The sequence below is a fragment of the Anabrus simplex genome, chromosome 6, assembly GCF_040414725.1.
Source record: "Anabrus simplex isolate iqAnaSimp1 chromosome 6, ASM4041472v1, whole genome shotgun sequence".
Taxonomy (NCBI): domain Eukaryota; kingdom Metazoa; phylum Arthropoda; class Insecta; order Orthoptera; family Tettigoniidae; genus Anabrus; species Anabrus simplex.
Genome location: NC_090270.1, coordinates 313,183,299 through 313,207,246, shown reverse-complemented (window position 1 = coordinate 313,207,246; position 23,948 = coordinate 313,183,299). Strand labels below are relative to the sequence as shown.

Below are 23,948 nucleotides of genomic sequence, written 5' to 3'. Positions count from 1 at the left end.
AACTTGAGGCTTCTGTCATGAGTTTCACATATCATTGAACTGCCTGTGTGTGAACTGGGAATGTCTTGAATGTTATATCCCAATTAGGGACTGAGTCACTTTGAATATAGGATTTAATCTCATCGTCACTGATATCTTTTAATACTGGGGGAGAAGATAAATCACAATCCATCCAGTTAATTATTTCCGAGTAGTCTTGAGTCTTGAAATTGAGTTTTGGTGGCAAGAATGTTCTGATAGTTGTTCTCTTTCGATCTATCTCGCCTTTAGAATTCGTCAAAGTCCGAGCTTTCATACGTGTTTTGTATTATTCTATATCATGGCTAACATTAAATGTTCTGGATGAGCGAAAAAGCCATTTCGTTCTATCACAGGGTCGACAATATTATGTACATTTTCAGGCAGGTACCTTGGTACACAAGTTTTGGTGCCTATGTAAAGTATTTACTTGTTTTGATACTAAACTACATTGGCATGTATGACTTCAAAATAAATACAACTATTTCTTGAAGTTCATGTGTTGGACTTTCTTCACTTAAGTACAATCTGAGAGTTCAATTAGCTGCTGTCAACCACTTTGAGTGTGAGAAGGGACCGGGATATCATACAGCCAAATCCTCTTTACAGTTTCCCGACTTTATTGCCATGGAAATATCGAGTAGATATTGCTGATCCTTATTTAGTATACTGTACTTCTGTTTATTGTGGGGATCTGACAGTCAATGCTCTTGAAGCTAATCACTGGACGTTTTTCGCAGCCATTTAGCTTTTCACCAACTGGTCCTCTCAATGATTTCGGACCCGTTGATTTACCGTCTAGGTATTGAAATAGATGCCAGAATGGCAGTTCATTGAAATGGAGAAGGCAAACTGTCCATTGTAATGGTTTCTCCAAATGTATTTTGATTTGACGAATCAGACCATTATTCCAACCTGTATTAACAGCAGTGCCATCACATCCTACGACAACTAACTTTTCAAGAGAAATACCACGACCAGACAGATAAGAAATAATAGAAGTGAGAATATCTTCAGAACTTCCATAAGTTGGAGTATAAAGGCCGATGTAGACTGAACCAGGTTCTTGAATTAGCGAGTAATGCTCTTCCACTTTTACTCTACAGAACCTTTTCGAATGAGTTAGATCTACCACTAACGTGTCGTCCTTCCTCCCATCAAAATAGAGACCTTGTAGTGGAAATTCTTCAGATTTACTGCACAATTCAGCTCTAACATTTCGTTTTCCTCTTCTTATTTGGTCAGAATCGGTAATTAATCAAACATCGTGCAAAACACTTGATGCGAATGCAGTGGTAGCACGATCAGAAACTCCATAACGATCGCTCTGTAATGTAGTAGATCTTAGCTGAATTCTCATCGGCAAATTATCAGAAGAAACCTGTTTTGGAACTTTAAAATCTTGGTCACTTTTGCTACCTTTACAAGGATATTGGTCTTCATCATCAGTTTCAACAATATTTACATTTAATGCGAGCACAAGGGTTTCAGATGAGATTCATATTCATCATCCTAAGTTAAATGGCTGTCACGCAATCTCCTTTCAAATGATTTAATACGTTTCTTTGTTTCAGACACGGCCAACCCTCCAATTTTGCCTACTCCATGTGCTCATAATAAGTAAACAAATCTTAGCGCAACAGCAGGTATTTTATTTGATTTTGCACAAACACAGTTGATAGTTATATCGCATTTACATAAATCAGGGGTTCTGTTACAAATGCAGTTAACAACGAGGGTGCATTTGCAAGCCACTATGTCAAAAAGCAATGAGCATTCTTCCTGAAATTTCTGCTTAAACGAATCTTTGTTTTTATCCCGTGTATATGATTTTCGAATGCTGTAATATTTATCATGCAACACATTTATAAGTTTAACAATTCTCTTATCTGTAACCGTTGGGATGGATGCTTTCTGATACAAACCAATTATTTTGTTAGCTACTGTACTGGCAACGAGTGAAAAACTGACGCCCTTATTATTAACTTTAAGCGCCAAGTGGTATATCTCCTGTGAACAACACCGAATCACGTCCTCACCAATAGGAAGCTTGTTTGATGAAAAGTCTTTCATTGCACCAAATGTAGGGCAATCAAATACCTGTCCTGTGATGATTTTCTTGGGTACAGCCATAGTATATCACCGTTAAGTTACGAAGTTACACAAAAATGGCATAACACAAAACTGACATTGAAATACAGTAAATGCAAATGCCACAATAGTAACTGGAAGGGTGAATGAAACACACATCAAACACGAGGAATAAGTGCAGACTGACACAACAATAGTGCAGTGTGGTGGCGAGAGTCGTAGGTGGGCAGAGCGTCAGGGTCTTTGACCCGAGCGAGTTACGGCGAGTGTGGGAATTTGTTAGATTTGACGGTTGTTGCGTGAGCGAAAGACCTTAACCAATTTGAACCATTCTTTTTTCTTTAGTTTGAGTAAGAGTCGACTAGAGCTACTACATTTAAATATTGACAAGTTAAGATAGAAAATTATCGTAAAAAAATACATTTTTCCGAATTTCGGCAAACTTTAGAGCACGTGCGTGATCGGAAGCAATGAACCGATATTTTTTTTACCATGTTTTATTCTCCCCGATTCGCAACTTTTCTGCGGAAGTACGACTTAAAAAAAAGGATTCAAATATTTTTGGCCCACCCTACTGTCCATCTCACAATATTATCAAGGTCATTTTGCAGTTTATCACAATCTTGTAACTTATTTATTACTCTATACAGAATAACATCGTCTGCAAAAAGCCTTATCTCTGATTCCAATTCTTTACTCATATCATTTATATATATAAGAAAACATAAAAGTCCAATAATCCTGCCTTCAGGAATTCCCCTCTTAATTATTACAGGGTCAGATAAAGCTTCGCCTGCTCTAATTCTCTGAGATCTATTTTCTATAAATATAGCCACACATTCTGTCGCTCTTTTGTCTAGTCCAATTGCACTCATTTCTGCCAGTAGTATCCCATGATCTACCCTATCAAATGCCTTAGATAGATTAATCGTGATACAGTCCATTTGATCTCCTGAATCCAAGATATCTGCTATATCTTGCTGGAATCCTACAAGCTGAGCTTCAGTGGAATAACCTTTCCTAAACCCGAACTGCCTTCTATCGAACCAGTTAATAAATTCACAAACAAGTCTAATATAATCAGAAAGAATGCTTTCCCAAAGCTTACATGCAATGCATGTCAAACTTACTGGCTTGCAATTTTCAGCTTTATGTATATCACCTTTCCCTTTATACACAGGGGCTACTATAGCAACTCTCCATTCATTTGGTATAGCTCCTTCATGCAAACAATAATCAAAGAAGTACTTCATATATGGTACTATATCCCAAGCCATTGTATTTAGTATATCCCCAAAAATCTTATCAATTCCAGCTGCTTTTCTAGTTTTCAACTTTTGTATCTTATTGTGAATGTCGTTATCATAGGTAAATTTTAATACTTCTTTAGTATTAGTCACCTCTTCCATCTGGACATTATCCTTGTAATCAATAATCTTTACATACTGCTGAATGAATACTTCTGCCTTTTGAAGATACTCGCATACACACTCCCCTTGTTCATTAATGATTCATTAATGAGTTTGTAAACATTTCTTGTATAAATTAGCTAGGAAAGAGATAGGAACATGAACATGGTATACAAAGGGTTGTCCGATTTAAACATGGATGTTTTTCTTACTATTTTTCAGAACAAGATTTCCTTTTGTCAGCACTGATAGTACCAATATAAATGGTCCGTTATTGGACATTATAAATTTTCCAGCTAATACATTCCTGGTTGCCAGCATTTTGCCCCCGTGTGCTAGGTTGGGCTCATCAGTTGGTACCTAGCACACCTACCAAGACACTGGCTAGTGCATACCGTGGAGGCCACTGCGTAGGCTACTTGGAACCACCGGCAGTGCCAATGCACTCTGAGAGACTTTGTCTCATTACCAAAATTTGCTGCCTGCTTGGCCATCAGATAATATAGATGTTGATTCCCATAGGGAATCTGAAATCTTTGTCCTGAATGAGTAAATTTATTATACCAATATTAATGGACCATTATTGGACATTATACATTTTCCAGCTAACTCATTCCTGGTTGCCAGCGTTTTGCCCCAGTGTCTAGGTTTGGCTCATCAGTTGGTACCTAGCACACCTACCAAGACGCTGGCTAGTGCATACCATGGAGGCCACTGCATAGGCTCCTTGGAGCCACTGGCAGTGCCAATGCACTATGAGAGACTTTGTCTCATGATATTGGTATTATAAATTTACTCATTCAGGACAAATATTTCAGATTCCCTATGGGAATCAACATCTATACCATTGATAGTGTTTAGTGTGATGTCCATGGACCTGGACTATTGCAAACATCACGATTTCCACTGCAGAAGGATTGCAAGACATGAAGTGGAAAATTATGCCAAACCTCATGGCAGGCTTTCCAGAGATCTTCAGTGGTGATGGAACATATAGAAGCATGGTCTTGATAAAAGGTGAGGGAGGATCTGGCAGTGTGTCTGGATGCCGTATCCATGTGGATCCATACTTTTGAGCTGTTGTCAGCACACAAACTAGGAATGTCTTCATCTTTATGGAGTCTATATCATTATTATTATTTTCACATTACTTGCAACTCTGTAAATCTTGAGTTGTCCTCTGGCATAGTAGCTGCAGCAATCCCCTTGGAGAACTTTTCTTTGTTCTTCCAAATTAAGTTGGAACACCCCGTTTGACCTATCAGATGATAGTAAATGGCCCAGGGTCTGTTTGTATCATCCAAGCACACCCACGCCTCATCCAAGGTAACTTCCCATTACCACTTATCTGACAGGTGGTTTTCATGCAATTATCTTGCATTGGTGAACTGTTTATTGATATGCTGCTCTTCCAAGACATTCAAGTGTTTTATGTTGCCTTATTATCCTGAACACTGAGCCTTTTGATGTTCTTATATGGTTTGCAATGGTTCTTTGTATTTGTGGGTTTTCCCAGGTAGACAGTAATAATATGCTCGAATGGGGTTTCAACATCTGTATTAGATTTATATTTAAAGTGCGATATGATTCTCACATCTCACCATATTATAGGCAATTGGCATGGCTTTGTGTGTACGAGTGTCGCAGTCTCCACATGTTATCCCTTCTGCATGGAGTTCTAAACTCAGATGTACTGAATTACCCTTTATCAAACTTTAATTATCTCTCCTCCTACCATAGCCACGATACATGATCTGGCTCCTCTTTAACTATATCTCTCAGTCACTCCAGGGCTTACAACTGCTTCCTTGTCATCACTGCTGCTAGGCTGTGGAATACCCTCCCTGCTAACATCAGAGATTTGTGTTCTCGTAGGAGATTTAAGATAGATTGCTGAAATCACTTGCTGAATGCTTCTGGCTGACTTGTTTAATAAGTGAAGTGTGAATGAGCATATTTTCATAAAAATTAGAAATGTATTTGCTAGTTACAGGTTTTTACCGAATTTCCTTCTTTTATTATTATTATTACTGTGAGTTTTATAATTAACTTTTCATTTATATTGTGATATTGAACATTCTATAATTATTTTCATTGTTACTATCTCCATATTTGTCATTAGTACTACTATATTATTTTTTATGATTTGTTGTAATTGCTTGTCCATTTCTGTTACATAATTTTTTAAATGTTGTGGTTAATTGTTAGAGAAGGCCTTGAGCCCTAACTCGCCACCAATAAAAATGATTTACTTACTTTCTTACTTACTTACTTACTCACTTACTTACATTTTCCTATACTTTTTAAAACAAATTTAAATCACTCATAATTTATAAAGCTGTGACTAAAAAAAAAAAAAAAGAAAGAAATGTTGTATGTACGTACTTCATACGCAAAGAACTTTATGGACTCATCCTATATCCACTGAAGTTAGCTTTTTATACTTCTCTCCTCTTCAACTACACACACCACACCAAATTACCAACCACCAGAGAAGCATGCTATAGTGAATACATCCTCTATGATGTAGGATTGGAGTCAGGAAGGGCATCTGGCTGTAAAACATGGCCAAATTCACCTCTCATGCTCACCCCAATAAAACTGGGGAAAAGGCCAGGAAGAAGACATGGGCAGAGATCAAAATAAGAATGGTCAACTTTTAATAACTTGTTTATTTATGCAAGGTAATTGAATCACAAATTTTTAAGCCCTATATACCAGCACTCTTCAGCTCTTCCAATAGAGAAGATATTTTATTTTCTATACTTTCCCAGAATATGGCTGTGGGGACAAGAGTGTGGGCCTTCATGATTATCTTTACAGTATTAAGGTTCAAATTGACCTGCTCAAGTCCCCCGAGTTCCTTGCCATTGTACTTTTTCTGCTGCTGTTCCACAATATTTAATGCTTCTGATGACTCTTTAGAAGAACCAGCCTGAAAAAAAACAAGGGGGTTACAAAATCATTGTATTTATAGTTTGAGAGAAGTATTGTAGCTTCATAACCTCAGAATTCTAGATAATTGTTTGTTTAACCCTCCATCAGGCAAAATGTATTTTGATGCAGCTACAGCAACAAGGAGGCCACCAACAGCATATAGTGATAGATAATGACACCGGATCGGGTAAGTTTCTTAGATTGTTGCAGGTAAATTGCAGAAGTATTGGTAATAAAACAGCAAAATTCAAAAACTTAGTTGATGCGAGTGACCCTGATATAATTGTAGAAATGGGGGTTGGTTATCAGATATTATATATAATTCAGAAATATTCAGGTCAAAATTTCTAACGTTTAGACGGGATAGACGGTCGAATTTTCATTTGTGTTAGATCAAAGCTAAGCAGTACATTAAAACGGGTTCTCAATGACTGCAAAAAAAATAATTAGGGTAGAGGTAAATAATGCACCCAGTAAACAAAATATAGTCATTATTGGAGCTTATCGCCCACCGAAATCAGGTTTAAGCATGATTACTCTCGTCGCCATAAGACCTATCTGTGTCGGCGCGACGTAAAGCCCCTAGCAAAAAAAAAAAAAATAGCATGATTACTCGTCTTTTAGAATTGACATGTGCTACGGGAAAAGAACTATAATTGCAGGGGATCTAAATCTACTGTCAGTAAACTGGGCTGGGTCAACTACGACGGGCCTATCGCAGGAAGCAGTTAATTTATTAGTGTGGAATAATGGCTTTTCCCAAGTTTTTACAAAGAACACACATAAACGAGCACTTTTAGATGTTTTTCTAGTCAGACCGGACGACATATATCTTGTGACATAATTCAGGGGATTAGTGACCACAATGCAGTGGTACTCAATCTCTCTTGGGGAACTTGTAATACGAGGTATGTGAGAAATTTTAAGACTATTTTGTGTTATATGAGGGGAGATTCTGTAGGTTTTCAAAACTATTTGAAGTTCTGCTCTACTAATTGGTTAAAGGAGGGCAAGGGATGGATGAAACTTGGGAGAATTTCAAAAACATGTTAAATACTGGACTGAATAAATTTGTTCCCAAAAAGATAATTAGGGAAAATTCAGATCTGTAGTACTACACCGCGACTATTAGGTATCTCAAACATAATACTACGAGAGCGTTCAACAGAGGAAATAATAATGATGCGTACAAAGTTGAGTATAGAAGTTTGGTGAAGCTTTTGCTAGCAGAAAAGGAAGTGGGTGAAGAGAAATATCCTGACCAAATCCTAAACAAAAATCGAAATTCCTGGAACCCTTTAAAAAAAATATATATATATATATATATATACACGAAGACTGAAGGGAGAGAACAAATCAATTCCTTCTCTTTGTATAGGAGGGGAATTATTGGAGACAACAGATATAGATAAAGCGGAAGCATTAAATAAGCACTACGGAAAGGTTTTCAATCTGGTGGCACAGTCATTCAGGGACAATTTTCCGAAAACTAATAACGATTTCCAAATTAAAGATTCATTATTGCGTAACGGTCTTTTGAAACTCTGATAAAATAAATCTTGTGGACCAGATTTTATTTCCAGAGAGGCATTTAAACTTGGAGGTGGATCGATCCTAACTTACTTAATAAGAAACTTTAATATATCACTGAACAATATGAAGGTTCCAGAAGATTGGAAATCAGCCATTGTAGTTCCTATGGGTGACAAGAGCGACTTGAACAACCACAGACCGGTAAGTCTGACGTCAATCGTATGCAAACAAATGGAGCAATTAATAGTAGATTATTTGAGGTTAAAATGGGACTCTTCTGGAATAATATTTAAGGGGCACCATGGGTTCAGGGAGGGAAGGCTCCTCCTGCAAAAGCCAGCTCTGTTCCGCATGTCAAGATATATCGCATAAGCCCAATAATAGGTCAAGGATTGATGTAGTAGTAATTGAATTTGCTAAGGCATTTGATCTTGTGTCACATGACATCCTCCTTAACAAGTTAGCGCGTACGGACATTGACATCAGAGTGGTGAAATGGATATGAGAACTCCTCAATGGAAGATCTCAGAGGGTGCACGTGGGAGAAACGCTATCTTCTCTAATCAACGTTACGTCTGGTGTGGTTCAGGGTAGGGTTATTGGGCCAATTCTTTTCATACTTTTCATGAATGATATGTCTGATTCAATGAAATTAGAAGTGCGCCTCTTTGCAGATGATTGCATCATATACTAGGAGATAAAGATGGAGGAGGACGAACTATTGCTTCAACAGGATTTCAATATGATTGAAAAATTGGCACATGGAAATTGAATGTAAATCCACAGCGGAAAGAAGCAAGAAATTGTGTTGCAGTAAAAAAAAGAATACAGGAAAGAGGGGTTATGAACTTGGGGGGCAGAAGTGTTGTTGAAGTTGATAGTTGTAAGTACTTAGGTGTTACTATTAGGAAAGACTTTAACTGGTCAGAGCAAGTGAAAAATGTAGTTAAGAAATCCTGCAGATTGTTACATTTTATTATGTTGAATCTCAAGAAAGCTAATTCTGGTGCCGAAAGTAAAGCTTATAAATGTTTGGTAAGACCAGTTCTTGAAGATGGATCTGTATGCTGGGATCCGTACAGGGTAGCTTTAATAAATTCCCTAGAAAAAGTTCAAAGAAGAGCGATGCATTTTGTAAACAGGAATAGGAGGAATACCATTAATTTGGAAAGTCTTGAATCTAGAAGAACTAGAGCTCACCTCTGTGGTCTTTATAAGAGCTACACGGGAAGGGCTGCCTGGACTAGTATTAGGAATAGGTTGGAACCTCCCTTGTACTTGTCGAGAAATGATCACCAGCATAAAATTGGGGCCGGGAACCAGCTTATGGATGTGGGCAACTTCTCCTTCATAAACAGGTCCATAAGGGACAGGAATAAATTACCTGCAGTGGTCTTTGATAGATTCCCTTTTGGTATCAAGCCATTTAAGAAGATCATTAGTGCTAGTGTAAAGTGTAAAGTAAAAGTTGTAAATGACGGACACTGAATTTTGATTTTCTGCTTGATTTAGAATGTTAAACTAGTAGTGTTTGTTGTAATATTCTCTTTCCATGGAATTGCTTGATGTACTCATGTCGTTGTTGTTGTTGTTGTTGTTATGTAATTACCTAAGATTTTTGCTTTATTATCACTTGTAATGTTAAGCTAGTAGTAAGCTCAACCTAGAGTACCCTATTATAAGCCGTAGTGTTAAGCACTGGAAAATGCTTAAGTTGTGTGTGAATTTGTATATGATGATGCTGGATTTAGAATGTCAAACTATTAATATTGCTTGTAACATTTGTTGTTGTTGGGTAATTATGTTTAAGCTTTACTTTATTATCACGCTACTGTAAGTGACCATTCCCACTGGGATACTTCCCAAATGCAATGTATTTGTTACCAATAAAAATATTAATAAACAATATTATTTGTTATATGAACAGGCAGTAGCGGCAATTGGGGGTTAGAAGTGGAGGGCAAAAAAATACGCAGACAACAGAAAGTAGCCAGGTTGTGGGGTATAGCGGGCGGGCGGATGTTATACACATCAAACTGAACCAAAAAGCTACAAAATGGTAAATTTTTTATGGTCTTTGAGCGAATTTTGACATAAAGGAAAAAGGTTGTCAGTTTACTAACTTAAGTGCGGCAATAATAGGTTTTTTTTTGTTGAGATTTTCATTCAATACTATACTTTCACCAAAGACACAATATTGCACACATATTACAATTCAATAGAAGTACGGTGTGATTATAAAATTTAAAAAATCATTTAGTATTTGACTACACTCTAAGAAACTAACAGACTATATTAAAGAGACTGCCAGACTGACGAATGCACGTGACAAGCAGGTGAATCAGACCTCAGTGTCCATGACCTTGGCAAAAAATATACCCCTGTTACCCTTCCTCATAGCATTTGCGAAGTCTCCACTACTTGCTGTAGCGCTATGCAGATCGGTTAACAGCGACGAACGACACTTTAGGCGTATTTTCGATAATAATTTTGTTGATAATTAAAAATTTGCACAAACTGTTTTTTAATCATTCCTATAATTCCTAGTTTAAGCAAGCTAAAATGGAATAAAAATGTAATGTTTTCTCTACAAAGTGGGGGGGGGGGCAACTGCCCTCCCTCACCCCCCTTAGTCGCCGCTACTGTGAACAGGTACACAATATCTGTCATATGCAAAAATTATTGAGGGTTTTACTTATATTTCTGATCTCTCTGTACAAACATTTTCAATGTATATTAACCCTTTCCCGCCCGCATTTTCACTCCGCTTATCCCCAGGTTTCAACCTATTATTTAGCAAAAACTGAAACAAACCGTATTGTTTCATAAAAAGTTATATACAGTAAAAACTATTGATCAGAATGAATTCAAATTTTCAATAACATTAGAAAATATACCATCACATCCATTTCTCTGTTTATTGAGTCATATTGTGTTCCCCCCCCCCCCCCTCCTCGTGATACTCGACACAGAGACAGTCTGCATTTGTCACATTCCCATGTTGTCTGAATCCCTAAAAACCAATAATCACGTGATTTTGGAAGTGGAATGATGCCCATGTATATATGACTTTATTTTATCTGGGCGAGGGTCTTCCCATTCTGTTTTTATCTTACCGGAATGCGACTGTTTGAAGGCTGCATTGTTATATGTGCAATAGGCTATGTCACTGAATAGTTTTTCTCCTCCTAACATACGTAAAAACAATCTCTTTCCCCTAATACTCTTTCCGAATTATGCGCAGGTTCAACATCATCCATTTAATCATTCGGAGTAACGAAACGTAATATTTGTTACCTGAATTGCCGTGGCATCGCCATCAGGTCCGATTTATCGATATTCGTTTTCATTCATATCACTGTTATCACTAAAATTATCTTCGTTAATACATTATTCACTCATTAAAAATTCACCTGCACCCCTACTCAAGGATTCTGTGTCACTTTTTTCGCCCACGAAACAGCTGACCCGCGCTCGCGGAAGTCCAAGACCGTTGCCTAGACAATGTCAAGACAGATTATCTCTCTTCCTTTATTCTCTAAGTCTTGTAGATTGCACTGCGTGTTCATAAATGCCTTATAAACACTTCACTGATACAAAAAATAAAAAAACTATCGCACAGATCGCAGACGAATGCAGATAATGCAGCCGGGCGCTTTCGGGCGCTAAGGACTGGAAGGCTAAATGAACAGTCGGGCGCTTTCGGGAGCTAAGGGCCGGAAAGGGTTAATAAATATAAATAAGAAAAAAAAAAAAAAAAAAAAAAAACAAAAACAGAATGAAGAACATTGACTTACTACTATAATACTACAGTTTGAATATGAAAACACGCTGAAGATAATATACGAAAACCAAATACAGCACTGATGTATATAGCTAAATAAACAACGTACAGTGGTATTAATACATACTTGCATAAATATTAACAAGTTAAAATCAATCAATCAATCAATCAATCAATCAATCAATCAATCAATCAATCAATCAATCAATCAATCAATCCTGATCTGCATTTAGGGCAGGCACCCAGGTGGCAGATTCCCTATATGTTGGTTTCATAGCCTTTTCTTACATGATTGCAATGAACAATCCCATTTATGTGATTACCCAATGAAGATCTTTCCTTATATAAACACCAAGGTACTTACACTGATCCCCCAAAAGGAACTTTCACCTTATTAATGCAGTAATTAAAATGGAGAGGACTTTTCCTATTTGAGAAATTCACAACCTGACTTTTAACCTTGTTTATCATCATACCATTGTTTACTGTCTATCTTACAACATTGTCAAGGTAATTTTCAGTTTCTCACAATCTTGTAAATCTCGTAACTTATTTATTTCTCAATACAGAATAACATCATTCGCAAAAAGCCACATCTCTCTTTACTCATATCATTTATATATAAAGAAAACATAAAGGTCCAATAATGCTGCCTTGAGGAATTCCCCTCATAATTATTACACGGTCAGATAAAGATCCGTCCGTCCGTCCATCCATTCATCCATTATCTAAAGGCTAAGCCTTGTCACTGCAGCCACATCCCACGGTATTCAGCAGTCCTTTACATCATGACATAGGAAGCAAAACCCAGCTGAGTGATTATGTTCCTAAGGTATGAGAGATGTGGTTCTCATCTCGACTTCTTCCCTAGGACATTTCCTTCGAAAGGTGTCATGTTGTAGGACGTGTGCAAGAAATTTAGCTTTCCTCTGCTCTATTGAATAAATTAAGGTCCGTTTCCCATTAACATCATTCAAGATTTGGATATTATTTTTCCTTTCTGTCCAACTCATCCCTGTCAGTCTTCTCCAGAACCACATTTCTGTAGCTTCTAGTATTGACTGTGCTTGTTTTCCCAAAGTCTAGGTCTCACAACCGTCAGTTAGCATACTCCAAACAAAGGTTTTAACAAATTTATTCCTGGTTTCAATTCCTATGTGCTTATTTAACAATAGATTTTTCCTGCTTTGAAACACTTGTTTTGCCGTAGCATTTCTTCTTTTGACTTCTGTCAGGTACTGATTATCATTGATAATAACACTACCCAGATAACAAAATTCTTTAACCTGATCTATTTTTTCACCGCCTAATTTAATGTTTGTTTTCAATTCAGTAGAAGCTTGCAGACTGAACGCTGAAAGGCATAACAGTCTATAATGATAATGTATGTATGTTTCAATTCAGTCTTCTTCTTTCGAATGACCATCACTTTCGTTTCCTTTGTGTTTATTTTTAGCCTGAACCTCTCTAACGTGTTGTTTAGTATACCGAGCATCCTAGTCATTTTGTGCTCTGAATCAGCTATCAATTCAATATCATCTGCAAAGTGAATACTATGAATTTGTTTACCATTAAAATTTATCCCTTTGGTTTTTCTTTTATTGTTCTAATAGCAAATTCTATGAAGATATTAAACGAGATAAGGTGATAAGGGACACCCTTGCCGCACTCCTCTTCCTATTTTTGCTTCTCTTGTCATTCCATTGATGTTTATTTCTGTGCTTTGGGCTTTTTACAGGTTAAAAAGCAAACATCTGTCCTTCCAATCAAGACCCAACATGCTCAGAGTTTGAAATAATAACTTCCAGTCAACCTTTTCGAATTCTTTCTCTAAATCCACGAAAGTTACATAAGTTTTCCTGTTAACTTCCAGTCTCCTCTCCAGGATTTGATGCAGAGCTAGAATTGCTTCTCTGGTATCCTTACCTGCTCTGAAGCCATATTAGTCGTCATCTAAATTCTGCTCAATTTTCCCTGCTAATTCGACCTTTAAGTATTGTCAGTAAGATTTTAGAAGCATAGGATAGAATGGGTATTGTTCTGTAATCTGAACAGTTCTTGGCATTTCCTTTCTTTGGGAGTGTTATTGTCTGGCTCTGTATGAAATCAGGTGGTATGATTCCTTCTTCATAGCAGTTTGTAATGATATCAAACAACCTCTCTTTCATGATGTCTCCACAGTTCTTTAGGAAATCTGCTCAAATGTTATCAACACCTATGGCTTTTTATTCTTTAATAAGTGTACAGCCATATTAAGTTCACTTTTTGTAATTGGTGGGCCTTTTCTTTCTATCTCAATCAGGCTCTCATCCTCTACATAATCCCGAATGTTATCTATTTCCTGACCTTCATATAAATCTTCAATATATTGCTTCCAGCAGTCACCTACCTCCTCATTTTCAAAAAGAATCTTTCCTGCTTTGTTTTAACCACATTACTTCTGGTTATTTTCTTGTTCTGCAATGATTTTATTTTAAAATAGGCCTCATCAGATTTTCCTCCTTTTAAATCTTTTTCGATGTTCTCGTCAATTTCATTCATCCAGCTGTCTTTGCTAACCGACACTTGTCTAATATTACATTTTTTAATGATCTATATTGTTCAAAATTGCTGTTTCTCATTTTGTTCCTCTGTTCAATGAATTCTAAAATTTCTTGAAGTGGCCATCATTAAGCTGTTCTTGACATTTCCCCATCCAGTACTTTCATTGGTCAGTTGATTGGTTTTCTCTTTGAAATTTGAAGCCAAAATCTGCAATGTATAAATTATTCAAACACCATTTCTTCGAACCGTACGCTTTATGTTTTCTGAATCTAATACTGCACTTCACTGCAACTAATATATGATCGCTGTCTACATCAACCCCTGGGTAACTGTGACTGGTAAGCACTTGGTTTTTGTATCTCTGTCTTACTATTATGTAATCTAAGAGATGTCTTCTACTATCTCCAGGAGCCTTCCATGAATAACGTCATCTTTTGTGAACATAAAAGCATGTATTAGTTATTAATAGTTCATGTTGTTCACAAAACTAGAGCAATTTTTCTCCTCTCGAGTCTGTTTCGCCAAGTCCGAATTTTCCGGTATGTTTAAGATTTTCATGACTACCAACTGAAGCATTAAAGTCTCCCATTAAGATAATATTAGCTTTAGTGTCTACTAACTCAAAGAGTTCTTGAATATAATCATACATTTCTTCTACAACATCGTCTTCACTGTTTGTGGTTGGAAAATATACTTGAATAATGACTACGTCAACAGGGTCAGCTTTTATCTTAACCATCACAATCCTGTCACTGATATGAAGGGTATTCATCACATTTTGACACCATTTACCTTTTAGGATTATTGCTACTCCATTCATTCCACCTTTATCATTTCTAGTGTGTATTACCCTGAAATTCCCTGATTGAAAGTCTTTGTTTCCTGCCCATCTAGTTTCACATACACCAAGCACATCTACGTCTTTCTTGATCATTGAGTTCTTTACTTCTTCAAATTTCCCAAGCTTACCTAGTGTTCTCACATTTCATGTACCTAAGTTGAACTTACTGTTCTCTTTGCAAGGATTTTGCCTGATGACGACCAGAGAGGCCTTGCTGCTTTTTCCACTCCTGCCGAATCTTGGCTTCCGACTTCCATGATTAGTAACTACAATTCTATTACCGCAACTTGGCATGGCTGCTATACAAGGGATATTCCTAGGATCTTTAATGCAGTGGTTTTCCGTTGCCTTCTGCATCCTAATGTCGCTGACCAGATCAAGCCAGTTCATCTGCCTTTAGGGATGATTTCTCAACCCAAGGACAAAATTATGCCCTGGACCTCTACCTGCTCATCCGCCCTCTGAGGAGGCTGTTGGCACTTGGTAGAAGGGGACCACTTATAGCGGTTGTCACTCAGTAGACGAAGTTTAATGTCATGCCCGGGACTATTTATAAATATAGCCACCCATTAAGTCCCTCTTTTCTCTAGCCCAGCTGCACTCATTTGAGCTTCAGTAGAATAACCTTTCCTAAACCCTAACTGCCTTCTATCAAACCAGTCATTAATTTTGCAAACATGTCCAATATAATCAGGAAGAATGTTTTCCCAACGCTTACATGCAATACATGTCAAACTGACTGGCCTGTAATTTTCAGCTTTATGTCTATCATCCTTTCCTTTATACACAGGAGCTACTATAGCAACTCTCCATTCATTTGGTATAGCTCTTTCATGCAAACAATAATCAACCCATTGTCTTTAGTATATCCCCAATTCCAGCTGCTTTTCTAGTTTTCAAATTTTGTATCTTATTGTAAATGTCGTTGTTATCATAGGTAAATTTTAATACTTCTTTACCATATTCACCACCTCATTCTGTACATTATCCTTGTAACCAATGATGTTTACATACTGCTAACCGAATACTTCTGCCTTTTGAAGATCCTCGCATACACATTCCCCTGGTTCATTAATGATTCCTGGAATGTCCTTCTTGGAACCTGTTTCTGCCTTGAAATACCTATACATACACAACTATTTTTCACTAAAATTTGTATGACTGCCAATTATGCTTGCCATCATGTTATGCTTAGCTGACTTCTTTGCTAGATTCAATGTCCTAGTAAGTTCCTTCAGTTTCCCACACTTTAACAGCCATTTCTAATTTATTTCCAACATGCACCTCCTTCTTAGTGTCTTTACTTCTCTTCTTACAAAATTGCACAAAACTATTTTAATCCTCCTAGTCAATACTATATATTTTACGTCCAATTAAGACAAAACTTCACACATAAATAGACATGTTTCGAACCGGCATGATATAGTCTAATGCAGTCTTTTCAATAAAGACAATTACAGTACTGTAAAGGTGGAATTATAAATTTAAATTTTCACAAGTTGATACTTTGACAATACGGGCTCTAATATGAAATTTATAATGTGGAATCTGATGATATTTTAAAAAGGAAACATGTCATTCTTTGTTTAATAGTGTGTTTTCTGAGAGGGATGCCATAGTATAATATTTTATATTGAACTTGTGTTCGACAGACTGAAAAGCTTTTAGGTTACAATATACAGGACTTCTCTGGTCTGTCTTTGACTGCTAAAAGCTCTGGAAGTAGCTGTGGCTTGTTCTCCTTTAAGATCCCCTATGGGTGGAGGCAGTAGAATAATACCCACAGTATCCCCTGCCTGTCGTAAGAGGCCTCAGTGGCTCTGAACTTGGGAGCGTGGGTTGGCGACCACGGGGCCCTCAGCTGAGTCCTGGCTTGCTTCCACTTACTTGTGCCAGGCTCCTCATTTTCATCTATCCTATCCGACCTCCCTTGGTCAACACTTGTTCTTTTCTGACCCCGACGGTATCACAGCACTCAAGGACTTTGTCTATCTTTGGCCGATACCTTCATTTTCCATTTTTCTTTCTGATTAGTATTATACAGAGGATGGTTGCGTAGTTGTACTTCCTCTTAAAACAGTAATCACCACCACCACCACTCTCCATTAGTGTCCCAACAAATGATAATCTCTTTACTTGCAACTCATTAACTACACTGACATCCGCAGTACTGTATTGTAAATTGGTTCAGGCAGTCTCAAGTGAGCATCTCATAGTTTATTGCTGATAACATATTTTCCTTTGGGCTGATTTCCAGCATATACTGTACTTCCAGATTATGTGTGTAGAACATCTTTTCATGTACCATCACATAAATTTTTTTTTTTTTTTTTGCTAGTTGCTTTACGTCGCACCGACACAGATAGGTCTTATGGCGACGATGGGACAGGAAAGGGCTAGGAGTGGGAAGGAAGCGGCCGTGGCCTTAATTAAGGTACAGCCCCAGCATTCGCCTGGTGTGAAAATGGGAAACCACGGAAAACCATCTTCAGGGCTGCCGATAGTGGGGTTCGAACCTACTATCTCCCGAATACTGGATACTGGCCGCACTTAAGCGACTGCAGCTATCGAGGTCGGTCACATAAATTTTAACACTATACTTGGCTGGTTTTGAGGAAATGAATTGCTTGAAACTGCAATGGCCTCTAAAATCTTCAAGCTTTGCATAACAATGTTACATAAGGGCCAAGAAAATAATTTTGTTGGCAGTTTTCAACGAAATTGTCAAGAAGCTCCGTAACTGTAGCAAAGTGGTCAATCATAAATAATGTAATACAAATCTGAAATGTTTCAAATTTACAACAAGTCTAAATCTTTCCACACCATCTCCATCTAAACTCCAAAGTTCCTCTAAAATCAGTTTGTTACTCTGAAGCACACTGTACAAATACAGAAGACCTATGGATACTTTTATTTCTACAGTGTCTGTTAACTTGGCATTGCGTTCTCAGTTGTATTTACTTTTCACTAATTCAACGTACTGGAAAATCATATTAATCATGTCACCTGTAAACAAAGTTCTCCAAGCATCTTACGGTGTCTTGGATAATTGAGGATCACCGACTACACCAGGTAAATGACCGAGTCTTAGAATATTATGTGGCCTGGTTGTTCTTATACTTCACCGGGCGAGTTGATTGTGCAGTTAGGGACGCGCAGCTGTGAGCTTGCATCCAGAAGATAGAGTGTTCAAACTCCACTGTCGGCAGCCCTGAAGATGGTTTTCCACGGTTTTCCATTTTCACACCAGGTAAATGCTGGGGCTGTACGTTAATTAAGGCTACAGACGCTTCCTTCCCACTCCTGTGCCTTTCCTATCCCATCATACCCATAAGACGTTTCTATGTCAGTTTCAGACTATGGTTCCTTATCTCAAACTGATCCATTTGCTGTCCTCCATCATCTCTGAAAGTTTCTAACATCATCATGGATACACCCTGTATAGTAATGAACTGCGTTTGCATCTTCACTACACGCTTACGATGATACTAAAAGGGATCAATTTTGCAGTTACAAGCACACTAAAACAGTAACATTTGAATAATTATAAAATGATTAATGAAATTTAAGAATTCAAAATAGATATTCTGTGTACAATAACAAAATCTAATCCAGTTACAAAAGCATAGTAAAATAGCAGTCTAAGTAAGAGAACTAACTTGAATAATTATAAAATCTAAGAAGAGTCCAAAATAGGAATTTTATGTACATTAAGAAGCGACCCAAGCTAGTTACAAAAGCATAGTAAGCATAGCAAGACGAACTAATTTGAATTATTATAAAATAATTAAATCTAAGAAGAGTCCAAGGTCAGTATTATATGTGCAGTAACAGATTTGACCTAATCCAGTTTCAAAATCTACTTCAAAGTTTAAAAAATAATTTTTGAAACTTTTGCACTTGACAAAGGGAGCTTCTTTCTGTTGTAGTATGACCCTGCTTTGAGAGCAATAACGTCCTTTTTCTGTGTAAAACAAAGACAGTACATTGTGGAGCACATTTTGTGTTTGATGATGATGATGATGATGATGATGATGATGATGATGCTTGTTGTTTACAGGGGCCTAACATCTAGGTTATCAGCACCAAACATTGGTTTTTTTAGTAACTTTACTGGAGGTTAGGAATGTGGAGCATCTATTAATGATTGCTGGCTCATCTTCAGGGCAATAAGAGTGTTTCTATTGAGGCAAGAGGATAAACAAAGCACCGCCACTGTTTCAAAGCTTTACCGTTTCAAAGCATTGGTGTAGCTGACATGTACGGAACGACTGGAGTTTCTGTTCCCGCGACATGACACACAAAGCAATCTCACTGCTTCGAAACAGTGAGGCATTGTTGTGTTGAGGCATTGATTGTGCTGGCTCAGTGTTTCGACGTAAACACACTAGTCAACTCTAATGTGCACTGTGTTTTGGGACAGATAGGGTGTGTTGCTTGTGGATTTTTTGCATTGGGGTGACACAATAAATGCTGCGAATTATTGTGAGACCTTATGTAATTTCCATCGTGCAATCCCAAACAAATAGCGTGGCATGCTCACAAGGGGAGTCTTTTGCTTCATGACAATGCGTGACCTCACACAGCTAATCAAACCCGAGACTTCATCGCTTCAGTTGGTTGGGAACAATTTGATCATCCTCCGTATAGTCCTGACCTAGTGCCTAGTGACTACTACCTGTTCCTGCACTTGATAATGCATTTAGGAGGTCAGCGCTGTGACGATGATGATGACCTAAAACAACTGTGCAGCAGTGGCTGGCATATCATATCGGGCGGCAGATTTCTATGAGGATGGAGTTCAGAAGCTGTTTCACGATATGACAAGTGCCTTAATATGCTTGGAACTTATGTTGAGAAGTAGTTTAAGGTACAGGTTTACATGTAAAAAGAAGAATTGTTTAAAAACTTGCATTACTCTTTCTTCTGTATCAAAATGGTAGCCTACTTTTAACCCATTCCAGTCTGGGCCTTAAAATCCCTAACAAACGTTCTGGACTGGGCATTTTTAAGGATTTATAAAACATCATATACCTGTACCTGTAGGAGATATTTGCATGATTCTTTCATCTTTGTGCTTGTTTGAGCATCTAATTTTGGAAAACGCTGTTTGTATCATGTCAACTATCACATGATATTTTAAAATTGTTTATATATTATACCATGTTTTGCGAATGGAGGAAAGGTCTTACGTATTCACGCAAGTATGAAATACGCGGGAACATGCGCTCGGCCGTAAAACGAACTCCAATCATAATGAAATGTAAGAAGTTATTTCGAATTCATACGTCAATAATATGTTCATTTGCGCATAAACTTATAATATATTATAATATATCATAATATATTGAAAATATAACTTTCGTCAAGCACATGTTTGCCACGAGAAGCCATGTCTTAGAGCTCACAGTGTGACACCATCTACTGATGCATGCTGATTGAAAATATCATAAATTCTCTGACTTAATACTGTCATCTGCTTAAATACTCTCGTAACGAATACTTGAAGAAACATGATGTAAACACCAGAATGCGTGCATAGCTCGTTCTCGATTTTTAGTGAATTGTCAAACCTTACTACGGGCTATGCCCGCAGCGCAGCCTGAACGTAATTTCGGCCGCTACGAGCTATGCTCGCAGTTAGACCGGAAAGAGTTAAAAAATGAGCCTCGTATCTTAAATAAGACAAGTCAGTGTGTGAAGAGGGAGCAATAAAAAGGGGAGAAACAAAAAAACACTCTTCACACACTAACTTGCCTATTTTGTGTTTCTTTTCTTGTTCCTCCTGTCTATCTATATATGCCAGGCCGAGTGGCTCAGGCGGTTGAGGTGCTGGCCTTTTGACCCCAACTTGGCAGGTTCAATCCTGGCTCAGTCCGGTGGTATTCAAAGGTGCTCAAATACGTCAGCCTCATAACGGTAGATTTATTGGTACGTAAAAGAACTCCTGTGGGACTAAATTCTGGCACCTTGGCGTCTCCAAAAACTTTAAAAGTAGTTAGTGGGACATTGAGCCAATAACATTATTACTATCTATATATGACTTGATGTGACACTTGCTTGTTCCTTTCCAAATAGCTTCAGCATTTTTGTGGAGTAGAAGGATGTGAAGTCAAACACAGACTAAATGTTAGAGATAGTTTTGACCAATGACTGAAGCGCTCATTTTTAGTTCCCTCATTCTAATGGTAGGTTTCTTAGCATGAACAGTAAAATGTAGGCAAATTTTTGTTTTTTTGAAAGAAAGGAAATTGTGAGAAAAATGTCTCTTTAAATTTTAAATCACCATTGCTACTGAAGAATATCCAGAAGTAGATTTTCTGTGTAAAGCCTTTTACCCCTACCAAAAGCTGATTTTGCAAACTTCCCAGTAGTGACTTAAATTCCTTGAACTGGTTTGCTGCTACTTCTGCTATTCTATTAATTTCTTCCTCATTGCCTGCCAAAAAGGCTCTCCTAGCATTCTGAGTGGCAAGATTCCACTCCTCAGACATCTTGTTATGAAATTCACATGCAGCAACGGCAACCTGCAACATACCAGTAATTTAATCAATTATGGTTCAGTATAGAATTTAGTATAAGAGACAGAGTTTCACACAAAAAATTCAATTACTTTATTGTATTCACAAAGACACACACACGAGATGCTGTCAATTGTGTACACTATTTTATTTACAAATTATATACACCTTAATAGTTGCACATCAAATGAATCACCATCTTGTACTTAATTGACTGCACATTAGCATGTCAACCAACTATGGAACACTTGTACCAACGCAACATAACCACTTCAACGGCAAAACCACAACGTGAGTTCACATACTTAACTCAACTAATGCCTCTCGCTAACTACTCAACTCAACTCCCAAGACCGTCCTTTTATATACCTTGCCTGGCCAGGCTTCCAGAAAAGTATGACACAACATGCTTTCTCGTATCTTCTTGAATCTCCAATAACCTATGTACAAATGAATAGAACATTCTGTAAAACTCGAGTGACAAAGGTGCGTTGTTCTAGAACCATACCCTGTGTCGAACAACATTACATCGGCTTCATACATCATATTCACAGGTAACAACAAATTATATACTATTAATTACGTATTCTTACATTAAATAAAGTCGTATTAATGAACATAAATCAGAAGTATCGTGACATACCCTCTTCATGTTCTGTTACACAAGACAGATCATACAAAACACAACTAATAAATGATACGACCACGATTTACACCAAATAATGTCTGTACTGACAACATGTCGTACATAACTATGTAGATGATGATGATGATGATGATGATGACGATGATGATGATGATAATAATAATAATAATAATAATAATAATAATAATAATAATAATAATAATAATAATAATAATAATAATACCACATAAAAATTGAAACAACTTGTGAAAGAAGTTGGGACGTTGATCAACAGATGTAACTACTAAAGTGATAGAGTAATGTGTTATTTTAAGGTTTCCTGAACTGAGCGGATTTTTTTTTTTTTTTTGGGGTGTATCACAGTTTACAACAACTATTTCAAGAAGTTTGGACTTTTTCCCCATAGGTGTCTCTTTAAGAACTAATGTCATGCACTCTGGTGCAAAGTGGAATGACTAGAAATTTAAAGAAATTTTATGTTCATAGGTTTTCTGAACTTCAAGGTTTGCAACATTTCTTACTCATTCCGCCAACTTTGGATTCTAGCCAATCAGAAATTTTGTGTATTTATTTTTCAGCCAGTCATAGGCTTCTTGTAACTTTCCGATTGTTCAATAAAAATGAGAGGGTGTGTCTGGTCTTAGCCCAGAGCCTTCTCGAACCTTTCTCTCGGGTATAAAAGCTGACGCCTTTTCGAGCTAACTTGTCTTATTGATCATCGCGTTACTGAGTGTGTGTGTTAAGAGAGGAGGCGGAGGCCTCACCCATCACCAGGCAGAACATCAGCTATGGTAATGGCCACCATTTTTCTATCTCTGTAGTTATCTCCAAAAGCTGATTCGAGGGGAAGGTTCCTATCTTTAGCTATGTAACAGTCAATTTCCGAATATGAAAACTTTCTTCTTTCTCACTGTACAATTAAGTTACATTAGAGGCGCTCATACGCATGGAAAAGGAGCGGACAAAAATGGCGCGCGGCAGCTTCAAGCAGTACAAATGCATATAAATTCTCACCGAGATACAGATTAATCTAAGTGTAGAAGGCGCAGAATCATAGAGACCTTGCAAAGGAGCTTCAAGATGGAACAAGTATTGTTTTAGAAAATAATTGAAATCAATTCATTCTTAATACTGAAAGAAAAATGCATACAGGAAAATCAACTCAGAAGCAAGAAGAGGCAGTCTATCATCATTAAGAAAATATATAACAGATTAAATACGAAGATTGCAGTAGAATTCCGAGCTACATAACTGCAGAACAATAAGTCAAGTTGTGGAAAGGGATGAAGATCTTTAAATTCAAAATATTAGGGAAGGGAGATATTGGAGTCGCCAAAAGAAAACGAGAAAGGGCAAATTTCCGTGCTACAAGCAATCTAAAAACACTGAAGAATAATCAAAGTAGCAATTGGAATCTGTAATTAGCCTGAGGAAAAGATATATTTATTAAAAGAAGCCACATTTGAATAATTATACAGACACAGTTTCAACATAAAGACAATAATATATTTATATTTATTGAGAGGCTAAAATGAATGACTCAATTGTATATTCTGCTAGTATAATATCATTTTCTACTTTCATGAGCGGCTGCGACATCATGAGATCCGCCTAAACTATTGGG

The 23,948-nt window shown here is 37.3% G+C and overlaps 1 protein-coding gene across 2 annotated transcripts in view; it reads right to left on the bottom strand.

Annotated features, from left to right (window-relative positions):
* Window positions 1-6,170: 6,170 nt before the first annotated feature.
* Window positions 6,171-23,948, bottom strand: part of LOC136875772 (uncharacterized) — a 42,953-nt gene continuing 25,175 nt past the window's right edge. For both annotated transcript variants that reach the window (XM_068228129.1, XM_067149361.2), the window contains exons 2-3: window positions 21,502-21,684; window positions 6,171-6,453 (exon numbers count right to left, since the gene is read on the bottom strand). In XM_068228129.1, the coding sequence (XP_068084230.1) occupies window positions 6,229-6,453; window positions 21,502-21,651 (375 nt within the window). In that variant the 5' untranslated portion in view covers window positions 21,652-21,684 and the 3' untranslated portion in view covers window positions 6,171-6,228. The remainder of the gene's footprint in view (window positions 6,454-21,501; window positions 21,685-23,948) is intronic.